We start from the raw sequence: 12,525 nt of genomic DNA on the forward strand, positions 1-12,525 counted from the left end.
AACCTTTACTTCCAGCATGCAGCAAATACATTCCCAAACAGAATTCTAGATTTGCTGACTGATGCCTTCATTTAATTGAGGGCAGATTCTAACAGAGCTTGGCACTCATTAGTGATCCCATGCACTTATATGCATGAACAATGGTACTTGAACTGGCTCACTACATCTCTTTTCCAAGCATAATTCCATAAGTATAGATCCCTATTAGAGAAGACTCTATTCTGATATAATTTTCTCACACAAGATTCATGAAATTACCTCAGAACAACCACATAATTAATAAAATCTGTATTGATATAACAGGGGAATTAAAGGGACTCTTGTCTTTTAAAATAATATTGTGTTATTTACCTGTAGTAACTCCCGGCAGCTATCAAGCCCAACATTCACAAGAACACCCTTCACTTTCTTCCGAGCCTTTCTTATATTATCAAGATTTTGAACAGGAATTTGAAACATGTTGAGCTTCTCCTGGAAGACATAAGGAGACACAACAATGTGTACAGAACATGTATCCTTGTTTGTTGAAAATACTTCCCTAAAAATATGGCATTCTAAACATTCAGATTAACATTAGTGCATATTTTAACAAACAGGTATATTTATAGATTAATCTTTGGGTTGATTCACACATTATGGCAGAATGCAAGTACCACATGCACATTGATATTTACCACAGTAATCATCATAAAGTGTAACGAAGCTATGTGAATTGGCTCTAAGATCCCTGCCTAACTCCACCTCTCATGAACATAAATACTCAAATTCAGGCTCCTTATTGCTGATGGGGAGCTGTTCTGTCATTCATGCATTAGCAAGGGTGCCCAAATACGAAATTGTTATGCAACGAACACACTTAGTGATAGAGTCATGTTAATTTCATCAAATACCCTCAGCAAAACTCAATATGCAATTTCAGAAACATATATCCTTTTTGCCTTGACATAGATTTAGCCAGCTCCAATTAAAGTGATGGGACAATGTGAGTCAAACATTCAGTGCAGGCAAAGCTACAGCCAAGGAGCCACAGCATCTCACCACAAATGCCATATACAATCTTCAGATGCTACATGAAGGAACAAATGCAGTCCCCCAGCTTTTAGAAGAGACTGGTACAACTACGCAAAAACCTGTCATATGTGCTTCTAGGTTTTCTCCAACTTAAGACAACTTTAAGATTCTGAAGATACCTGGTAACCAGTGTTCCCTCTAACAGGGATTCCCAGAGGTTGTTTACTGCAACTCCCATAATCCCCAAGCAAAAGCCATTGCAGCTAGGGATTCTGGGAGTTGTAGTCAACATCTAAGAATCCCTGTTAGAGGGAACACTGCTGGTAACATGTCTCCAAGATTAATTACCTAAGCCACATACTAGTGTTTTCTCTATAGCTTAAAAGCCTTGAATATTTCAAACAAAGCCAGCCAGCTTTTGCTGGTAGAACAGAGAACTGGGGCTGTTGTAGGTTAATATAAATATAGATTTGTTGTAGATGTATATAAAGGATTTGTGGCCGATAATGAGACTGCCTTTTTAACTAACTTGTTTTGGCTGAAGGATGTGTTTATGCTTATCTGAGGATGGAGAGACAGGAGGTATGAACAAGGTAATTGAGAGGGTGGTTGAAAGGGGTCCAGATAATATATTCAATATATTTATTCAACTGCCTGGAACTGGCCTTTCAACTCCAAGCAGTCTTGAATGAAACAAATCATCTAGACCCATTTCAAACTGGCTTTCAAGTGGCCTATGGGGTGCAGACTGGCTTGGCCAGCCCAATGAATGATGTCCAATTAGGTACTGACAGAGGGAGTGAGACTCAGTCTTTTTGGATCTCTGAGCCGTTTTTAATACCATCAACCATGACATCCTTCTGGACCACCTGAAACGACTGGGTGTAGGAGGCACTGTATTACGGTGTTTCAACTCATATGTCTCAGGTAGATTTCAGGTGGTGTCACTTGGAAACTGTTGTTCTTCAAAGTGAGAACTTTTATATAGTGCCCCTCAAGGCTCAATTTTTTCTTCGTTTTTTAATATCTACATGAAACTGCTAGGGGAAATCATCAGGAGATTTGGTGCAGGATGCTGTCTGTTTGCTGATAACAGCCAAATCTATTTCTCTATGTCAGCTTCATCAGGATCTGGCATAACTTCTTTAAATGCCTGCCTGTGGGCAGTAATGGACTGGATGAGGGATAAAAAAGTGAGGCTGAATCCAAATAAAACAGAAGTGCTTTTTCTAGGGAGCCGTAATTCAGGAGACAGGATAGATCTGCCTATTCTAGATGGGGTAGGGTACACTCCCTCAAAGGGAACAGATACACAGTTTGAGAGTACTTTTGGACCCAAACCTCTCTCCGATAAATTGGGGTGGGGGGGGGCAGGAATGCTTTATATCAGCTTTGAATAATATAGGCAAACCTCGTTACTCACAGGGGTTCTGTTCCTTGCCTACTGCCATGAATAACAAAACTGCAAGTAATGAGGCATCATTCCTATGGGAAACGGCGGGGGTGGGGGGGGGTTGTTAAAATTCCAGAAAGGAGAGAGAATGCTGAGGGGGGAGGAGTAAAAAAAATATTCAAATTTTATGTACTGTACTGTGCTATGTGGGGTATGCATGTGCACAGGAGTGCCCCCACAATCACAAAATGCCCCCCAAAGCTGCAAAAAACATGAGGTTTTTTTTTTTAAATAATGAGCCAGAAAATGGCTCAAGATGGCAGATGGAAGTGACCCCCATGGTCACTTCCAGCCCTCTAAGAACTGTGGATATGTGGGTTTTAACCCTTTTATATCCACGGATACTGAAAACAGGTGTCAGACACCCACAATAAGCAAAAATGCAGATAGCGAGTCTGCCAATAGCAAGGTTTCCTGTACACCAACCTGGAAGAGAGTGACCTTAAAATATATGTTGTGCACAAGCTGGTAACCTCCAGGCTTGAGTTCTGCAATTTGCTCTATTTTGGGCTGCCATTGTACATAATCCAGAATTGACAACTGGTTCAAAAGAATGATGTCAGGTTGGTCTCTAAGGTGTCCTGAGGAGACCATATTACTCCTGTTCTGAAAAAACTATACTGACTGTCAACAGATTTCCAAGCAAAATACAAAGTGCTAGTTATCCTCTATAATAAAACCCTTCAGCATGATCCCGTGCCTGTCTTCGGCCCGTGTCTTTCTCGGCCGTTCTGGGCTGTCCAGACACGGGCGGCCATGTTTTTTAGCGGCAGGGGGACCGTGAAAAAGTGAAGCAGCAGCGGGGGAACTGGGAGGGCTGAGCCGGCAGCGGGGGAACTGGGAGGGTTGTGAGAGTAGCCGCTCTCTCACTTGCCGCCACCAGTCGCCCCCGCCGCCCCTCCCACCTGATTAAGGGCCAAATCGGCCCAAACAATTGCCGCCGCCGCCGCCCCCACGCCCGCCCTCCCAGCTGCCCGAGTCCTCCTCTCCCCCATCTTCGGCCCGCGTCAGTCGGGCGATCAAGGACCATAATCTGAGAAGGAGAGAGGAGCTCGTAAACAGAGCTCCTCTCTCTGCAAAGCCTCTGCCCGAACTGGCGCTTTGGGCGCAAAGGACGCAACAGTCCTTTGCTCCCAAAGCGCCAGTTCGGGCAGAGGCTTTGCAGAGAGAGGAGCTCAGTTTGCGAGCTCCTCTCTCATTCTCAGATTATGGACCTTGATCGCCTGACTGACGCAGGCCGAAGACGGGGGTGAGGAGGACTCGGGCAGCTGGGAGGGCGGGCGAGCGGGCGGCGGCAGTTGTTTGGGCCGATTTGGCCCTTTATCAGGTGGGGGGCGGAGGAAGAAGGAATAAAGGGGGGGGGAGAATCTAGTGCCCGTTATTATAACGGGCTGAAAAATACTAGTTACTTATAAAACTCTTAATGGCTTGGGCCCAGAGTCTTTAAGAGAACTAGCTTAACCTGTGCAGAGCATCTGCACACTAGTACTTGATTGTTCCCGTCACCCCGCCAAAGCCCCCCTCACCTCAGAGATCTCTCCACCCTCACCTGAGCTGCACTCCTGCTCCTCCTCCTGCATCCCATTGCTTCCATCCCCCTCACCCCTCTTGGTCACTCCTCCATCCCTTTACTCCATCCCGCTCACCCATCTTGTATGCAGCTGCAGCGTTGCTGGCACCTATTGGCCAAGCTGCAGCCCCCTTTCCCCAGATACCTCCCCACCCTCACCCGAGTCCAACTCCTGCTCCTCCCCACAGGAGCAGCAACAGTGGTTGACCAGGCCCTTCCTCACTGCCGCCACCACCATGGCCGCTCATTCCCCTCAGGCTGCTGGCAGACCCGGGCCCGTCCCTTGCTTGCTTGTCTGCCTCCCTCCGCCAATAGCCCCAAATAGCAGCAGTGGTTGTCTGGGCCCTTCCTTGCTGTTGCCACCGCCATGACTGCTCGTTCCCCTCTGCCAGGCTCAGGTCCATCCCTCACCCTTCCTTCCCTCTCTCGTCCCCCCTCTTCTTTTTCTCTCTTTCTCTCTCTTCCACTCGCTCTTCCTCTCTGTCTTTCTTCCCCTCCCTTCTTTTCTCTCTCTCTCCCTTCCTGAGTTAACAGACCTGGTTCATCTTGTTTCCTCATCTGATTCATACAATGGCAGCCTCCTTCTCTTGAAGGGGCTCTTTCCTACCTCATGACCCCTCTCTCCGCAGACCCATGCCCACTCTCCTATCTATATCTAGATATAGATATAAATATAGATATATATCTCCACTACAATCAAAAACATCTTCCGACCAGTAACAGTTGCATTCCAACTGACCTTAACCATCACAGGCTCCTCCTCCCTAACTGCATATGGAATCTCCACTGCCCAATCACCATGGTGTCACAGGCTCCTCCTCCCTATCTGCATATGGAATTCCCACTGCCCAATCAGGTGCTTCTGCTTGCGAACTCTTGCGAGAGTTGCCACACAAAGGATTAGCCAAGAGTACACCTTAGAGAATTTTTTATTTATAGACACACACACACATATATATATACATACATACACACACGCACATACACCGCTTTTAGGCTTGCCATCCCCACTGCATTCTTCCCAGCTGCCCCTCTTCTTCACCCCCCCGCCCACAGCCACTGCGTCCGCCCACCTGCCTACCAGGCCCACTTGCCATTCACAGCAGCTCCAGCCACCTGCCTTTTGCTGCTCCGGCTGCCACCCGTTGGTCACGGTGCCCACCGGTTGCGGCCAGCCGTCTACCCGCCGGTCACAGCCGCCCACTATACACAGCCACCTGTTGCAGCCGCTGCAGCCACTCTGGCCGGCCATCGCAGCCGCCTGCCTGCCGGGCCCACCTGCCGGGCCCACCTGCCATTTGTGGCCGCCCAAAGGCTGGGCCTGCTCGCTGGTTGTGGCTGCTCTGACCGGCTGCCTGCTGTGGCCACTCACCTGTCCGCCAGCCACCCATCTTCTCCCTGTTCCACCTGCAGCCAGCCATTCACCGGGCCGCCGCTTCCCCACATGGCTGGCCATTCACTGGGCTGCTTCCCTCCCTGCAGTCCCCTGTCACTAATCAGCAGGGATTAGTGACGGGTGCACCTAGGAGAATTAAATATATTTAATTCTGCCGGGCCCACAGCCACTCGCCTCTCCACCGGTCGCGCCCGCCCGCCTTCTTCCCCCACCCATCTTCTTCTCTCCCCACCCGCAGCTGCTGCCTTCTTCTTCCTCACCCAAAACCCGCCCACCCCCATCTTCTTATTTTGCACCACCCGCCTGCCAGCCAGCCAACTGCCCACAGCCACTCCTGCCACCCATCTGCTAGGCCCGTGATCGCTCGCCTTCTGGGTGTGGCTGATGCCAACCACTCCGGCCACCTGCCTGCCAGGCCCGCAGCCACTCGCCTCTCCACCGGTTGCGGCCACCCGCCCGCAGCCGTTTTCTTCAGCCAGCCAGCCACCACCGCCATATTTATTCTCTAGCCCGTCCCATGGCTATCCGGCAGCTCTCCGAACTCTCACAAGCTGCCACGTATGGGATTAGCCACAGGTATGTCTTAAAAGAAATAAATATAAAGAAGAAGAAAATATATTGTTGTTGTTATTATTATTTTACATTTTATATCCCGTTCTTCCTCCAAGGAGCCCAGAGCGGTGTACTACATACTTAAGTTTCTCCTCACAACAACCTTGCGAAGTAGATTAGGCTGAAAGAGAAGTGACTGACCCAGAGCCACCCAGCAGGTATCATGGCTAAATGGAGATCTGAACTCAGGTCTCCCTGCTCCTAGTCCAGCACTCTAACCACTACACCACACTGGCTCTGATGCCTGCTTCATTATGAACCTCCTTAAGATCATCAAAAGAGGTTCATCTGGTGGCAACTCAGAGGCGAACCTTCTCTATAGTTGCCCTGGCCTTGTGGAACGCACTTCCAGTTGAAATTAAAGCTGTTCCATCCCCAATTACTTCTAAGAAACAACTGTAGATGCATCTATTCAGTCAGTCTTTTAGTTGCATTTTATTGACAGTTTTATTTTTATGTGAACCACCTTGAGACTTTTGTAGTGGGCAATATATAAATGCATTAAGTAAATAATAAATAAAATAAATTATAGTGAATGGACACTAGAATATATATTGAGCAGCCACTTTTATGTTTCAATTCAGTCCACACATAAAGCCTTTTTCTGCTAGCAAGCAGACCTTTATTAGGTTCCAAAGTGTGTCTCATTAATCAAAGGTGGTTTTTTATTATTAACGTCTCTTTCTCAGCCTCACTGATTATCTAGAAAGTGGAATTAATATCTTCCGTACACTTAACTGCTGTGTAATATGCTGCTGCTATGGCTATGAAATAAAATGTAAGCAAATGTTTGCACATTAATTTGGTGGAGGGGGGGAGATAATGTAATGAACTGAAATGGAAATTAATTTGAACTCATAATACACAATTTGATTTGAGCACCATTTTCTGTGGCACAGAAGCAAGTTTTACTCAGTACCAAAATTAATTCCTTTTAAGGTATTTTGTCTGTTTATTTTTTTTAAGGATATGGCAGAAGACGGGCAAGTGTGAAACTGATTAGCAGAGTTAGAGGATAGAAGTTGAGCTACAAGACTAACAACAAACCCAAGAAGATACATTATATACATAGTATATGATATACATAGACCACCGAACAGGAGAGAATCCAAGTGCAGACAAATTCCCATTGCTGAAGAGACAAGCTGCCTTTTAATCTGAACAGTGCCTTGCCTGTTCAGCAGCAGGAATTGCAAAGGACAAAACAGCAAATCAACTTCCAGCCATGGGAAATCAATCCTGCTTATTCTTCCTCTCAATTTGAAGATCATGAACTGAAAGAAGAACTTTCAGATTTGGCTATCTAACTTATTAATATATGAACATTTGAAAGCCTCTTAACTGTTGCTTAGTCATAAATATATGAAGTTGCCTTATACAAGTCAGACCCTTGGTCCAGCTAGCTCATACTATCTATTCCAACTAGCAGGCAGCTCTCCAAGGTCTTGAGGCAGAGGTCTTTTTCCAGCCCTGATACAGAGGTCCTTATAGACAGAGTTGCAAGGATGAAATGGGGACCTTCTACATGCAAAGCATGGCCTTCACCACTGAGTTGTGAGTCCTGTTCATATGAAGAACAACATAATGGGCTCACAGACAGCACACATGACTTGCATCCATGAGGCCCCCTTGTTCAATCTCTGGCATATCCAGTTAAAGGATTTCAAGTAGCAGAGCTGGGAAGACTGGAGCTGCAGCAGCGTAGGGAATACTGGGATGATAGGCCAGCAGTCGGCAACTGTGCAAGTATCCTAAGGGGAAAAATTCTCTTAAGTAACATATAAAAGTGTTACAGGAAGGAAAACAATATAATTATTTTCATTAAATAATTATATTCTGCCTCCTCTCTCTAATGTGGAGATGGCTAAAGTGGCAAGCAATCAACTTTGTTAATATAAATATTGAATTTAAACAGCCTCAGCTCCAGTGGCTTTGTGATTTCTGCTAGTGAGCCAGAGCTATGCCAAGATACTCATTTTTAAGATGCAGTGGGTAGCATCCAGAGCACTGTTCCCTCTAAGGCATAAGCATGTGCTCAAACATTTTTGATGTCCGCTCAGTTAATTTTAGATCCCACTCAGGTTGAATCAGGAAGGCCCCACAGAATGCATGTGCGCGCACACTGCCTTGATACTGCCACCCAGAACAAAAACCATTCCACACATAGATGAAAAAAAAATGAGAGAACACTTAACCTGAGTTTGTGCAAGCCATTTACCTTGCCCCCTCATCATCCCTGCAGCCTTGAGTAGCCCCCACCCTCCACCATCAAGAAGCTATTCTAAGTGTCAATAAACATTCAGCAACAGCATGGGATGTGGCACGGATGGCTACAGGTGTGTTTTCACCTGGTTTCTAGGGATTCCCCCCTCCTCCTGCAGCCACCTCTGTCACATCACACATAATTCACAAGGGTCCCTCAACCCTTCATGATGGCTTTTCAGGATGCAGGGAGGACAAGAAGAAAATGACTTCTGTAAGTGCTGTCAAACTGAAGCAGTTACTCTCGATATCATCTGCTTTTGATCCCCCACATTTTAAAAATGCAGAAGAACAAGTGCACATATCACAATATTAATTGTGGCTTCCCATTTTACATTATACCCGAAAATCTCTATTGGCCCTCCTAAGGCACTGCATGTAAGAGAAACATGGATTTTCAAATGAAGTTTCTAAGAAAGACCACAGTGACCAACATTAGCCAGCAAAATGTTTCCAGATGTTCCCAGCTTCTGAAGTTTACAAAATCTCTCTCTCACACTCACTCACTCTCTGGCTACAATCCTATAAACAATTACTTGGGAGAAAGACTCACTGGACTCAGTGGGAATTACTTCTTAGTAAGCATGCAAAAGACCGGGCCATAAGGAATTAGGTGACCCCACAGGCAAAGATTTCATATAATGCTGCAACAGCTGTGTGTCTGCAGAACATCACTTATTACACAGACTAGCTAAGTGCCTGTTGCTACATGAGTTGTGCCTTCATTCTCTGAAGATCTTCCATAAGGTAACCTGAGACTTCTCTCCTCCTTACTTTTATTTTAGCTTCTTCTATACTTCCATTTGCGCTGACTTTTTTAAAATCTTGAATTACTCTAATAACCATTTACTCCAATGTCACAGTGGACCTGTAATATATTTGCAAGAGAGAAAGCACACTCAGATCTCACAAGCCTGAAGATCCCTCTGGCCGCCATTAGAAATGGGGAAACTTTCAACTCTTGATTGTTCACAATAACTTTGGCTTAAATGAAGATGTGCTAGAATACATATTTGTTGCAATCTATCTCCTTTATGCATGGGAATGCAGATCACTTGGGATATAAAAATCAGAGGGCACTTGCCAAATGCAGTTTTCTTGTTCATGTATTTGTGATCATTGAGCCTGAACCAGGGCATGGAAGTTATCACAGATCTACCAAGCAAGAATTTAAAGTATGCGATCTTATAAGGGCAGCAGCATCTCTAGAGTCTAGGGGCTAAAGACATATCACAATAGGTAAGTACCTCTCATATAATCAGCCCAGACAGCTTATTCCAGCACATCCCTCCCTTCAACTCCAACATCATTATCTCATTTCTTAAATCATAGTTCTTACCAGGATAAGTAACCAAGCATTTTCCCCAAACGAGTCTAAGATGCTGCTACCAGTACACCGACAAAAGACTCTCAACGCTTTTTGCCAACATTTCAAGAGAGCCTGCAGATTCCCTGAGAGCAGGAGAAAAAAGAATCCTAAAGACTCCGACGCGGCTCGGGGGTCTTGTGCCTGGGCACACGAGAGAGCGCGCGAAAGAGGCGCCTGAAAAAAAGGCGAGCCGAGTGCCTCGCGACATGCCCCCTGCGCCTCAGGTCTGGAAGGGGAACTCGCCCCGGCAGCCCCACGCATCCTGCGATGCCACAAACGCGGTGGCAGCCACGCCGGAGAATGATGCGCAAGAGGAAGCAGCCCTTTCTCTACTGAAGGGTCCTCGCTCCCCCTCTCTCTCTGCTCGCATCAGGAGGACTCGCCTGTGGGGAGGACGCCCCCGCAAGGCTGGCAAGAGAGCGTGCCTCGGGCTGTGTGGTCTTGTGGAGACAGGAACCGGGTTTCTTCTCAGCCAGCAGCCCGCCAGTTGCACGTACCTGTCCGGACTGCAGGGGGCGCCCGCTGCCTGCCCGCTTCTTCTTCGCGTGCGCCTCCCTGAGGCGCGCGGGCGCGTTGCAGCACGAGCCGCCGCCGCCTCCTCTCTTTGCTGCTTTCCTCCTCCCCTGCCGGCTGCCGCTTGGTCGGCCGGCCGGCCACTCACTCAGCGACAGCCCCGCCCGGCTCCGCCTCCTGGTCTCGAGCTGCAGCCCGCGCTCAGTGACCCAGTAGCACGGGCACCGGCGGCAGCAGTGGCAGCATCACCCAGGCTGCACGCATCAGGCCTTGCAGCGCCGGACCCGGCCTTCCCTCACCTCCACTAAACCCCGCTTCCCCACCTCCAGCTGCTCTTCCCTCGTTCCAGAGCCAGAAAGAGAAAATGGCGCTCGATTTGTCCCAGGAAGTGACGTTTCCACTTATTTGCATATCAGTCACTTGACCAATCAGGAGACGTTTGGTCCAAGGCTCCCATTGGTTCCCTCCATCAGCACCAACTCTTCAGGAAGGATGGTGTTATCAGTGGAGCTTCTTGGGAATCCTCCAAGTGTCCTTAAGAGTTTCCCTCCCAATTGCTCACCTGTTACCTCCACTTTTCCTCTCTTGTCCTGGCACCTCTTGAACAACAAAACTGTGAACTCCCGCGTGATTTTGTGTTGTGACGTCATCACAGAGGGTGTGTCGTGTGGTGACGTCATACCATGTGATGCCACCACGTGGTCATGCAGCAGTTCCCTTGTTCATTTGCATAGAATGTTGTGGAAGCCTTATTTGCATCAGCATGTTTCTGAAATCCCCTGCACATCCAACAGCCAATAAAATCCAGATATGTCAAGCTGGGTTTCCCATTGGAGGAAGAAACTACCAAACCCTTTAATGGAAAAGTGTGTTTCTCAGGGTTCACATTTTGCAGTAACTCCTACACCTTAAGCAGAAATGGTAAGATCTTCCTTCAACCAATCATGCATTCTTTATGGAAGAAATTCAGAAGGCACAATATAAGAACTTAATTTACCCACAAAAAAGCAAAAAGAAGGCTAATTGAACTGATTCATCCTCAAAATAACAACCTATCATGACTTTGCTTAAGGTAAAACTACTATAAATATTGATCAGGATTCTTCCACTCCCCAGATGGCAGATAGAGGCACCAAGCAATCAATTTTATAAAATAGTCCCTAAAGGAGAATATCTGTACAGATATCTCTATGTAGCATCACTACTGGATAGATAGATAATTCTTGGGTTTTTTAAAATTATTATTTAAGCTCTTGGTCTTCCCAAAGAACAATCAATAATTAATTGGGATAAAACCAATTCAGATACATAGACTCCAGTTTTCCTTCTGATCTCAAACCAAAATGGTTGGTTCTTCAACTTCTAAAATGTTAACTTCTAACATCTAATTCTCTCTTAGGTATGGAAATAGTGTTTATAGTATCCATTATGTGATCCACTTCCACAACGGGAAGAAGTAAGCAATAGGGAGCCACTCTAATTACTGTATGTATTCCGTGGCCGTGATGCGCTAGGTGCTGTACGAACATGGAGCACCACACCATGTGGGCAAAGCACTTCATGGATTACTTTCTGAGCTGCTACCCACCCACACTTTGCAGAATGCTGTGGGAGCGGATCATGCAGAAGCATCTCCCATGCTGCAATGGTCAGATTTGAATCACAACATAGGGTGAGATCTTTAAGGAAGGTTGAGAAATCTGAAGCTGATTCAGAAGATGGCAAGGAGTTCTTCCAAATACAGCAAGGGGTTGGGATTCAGGGCCCAGACTGCCTTGGTTGCCCTTACTTATTTATTATTTATTTAGCAAATTTATTGACCACCTGACTTCCTTAGACTTAGTTTACATAAATTAAAACAACAACAACAACAAAGACAAGAAAAGAAGGTGCCTGAAGAGTGCCTGTCCCCTGGGGGAATTCCCCAGTGAACCTGTGAGATACCGGAGGCTGGGATAACGAGCGCCAGCCTCAGAACAATCTGCCCTGCTCCATGCTGCATGGAGTAGCGCAGATCATGTGGGAGCGTGCTCCACGCTTCCACCAAGAACAGGGCGATTGCCGGGGGGCGGGAGGCAAGGTTTGTGAAGCCTTCCACCCGCCCGCCCACCTGTCCGGTATGTCATGTGAATGGCCCCAAAGTTTTATCCAGCTTGGACACAGAGGGGAAGCTTAAGGGACTTACCTACTACCTTGGTTTTTCTGTAGGATTGTGGTTCCTCATCAGGCATCTCATTGATTGTTCTTTGCAAGTGATCGGTGTTCTTGGGGTATGATGTATCCCATTTTTAGAGTTGAGAGGTTGAGAAGGAAAAGTTCTCCCTGGAATGAATCTTGCT

General features: G+C 46.8%; 1 protein-coding gene across 6 annotated transcripts in view; it reads right to left on the reverse strand.

The window, feature by feature from the left end:
• Nucleotides 1-12,525, reverse strand: part of ADNP2 (ADNP homeobox 2) — a 35,250-nt gene that overhangs the window by 9,460 nt on the left and 13,265 nt on the right. For 2 of the 6 annotated variants that reach the window (XM_053243217.1, XM_053243216.1), the window contains one exon: nucleotides 352-471. In XM_053243217.1, coding sequence (XP_053099192.1) covers nucleotides 352-471 — 120 coding nt within the window. Of the gene's footprint in view, nucleotides 1-351; nucleotides 472-4,641; nucleotides 4,753-9,643; nucleotides 9,757-10,170; nucleotides 10,580-10,748; nucleotides 10,815-12,525 lie in introns of those variants that run through there. The other 4 variants (XM_053243219.1, XM_053243220.1, XM_053243218.1 and 1 more) reach the window with 4 other exon arrangements.

The sequence above is a fragment of the Hemicordylus capensis genome, chromosome 4 (assembly GCF_027244095.1).
Source record: "Hemicordylus capensis ecotype Gifberg chromosome 4, rHemCap1.1.pri, whole genome shotgun sequence".
NCBI lineage: Eukaryota > Metazoa > Chordata > Lepidosauria > Squamata > Cordylidae > Hemicordylus > Hemicordylus capensis.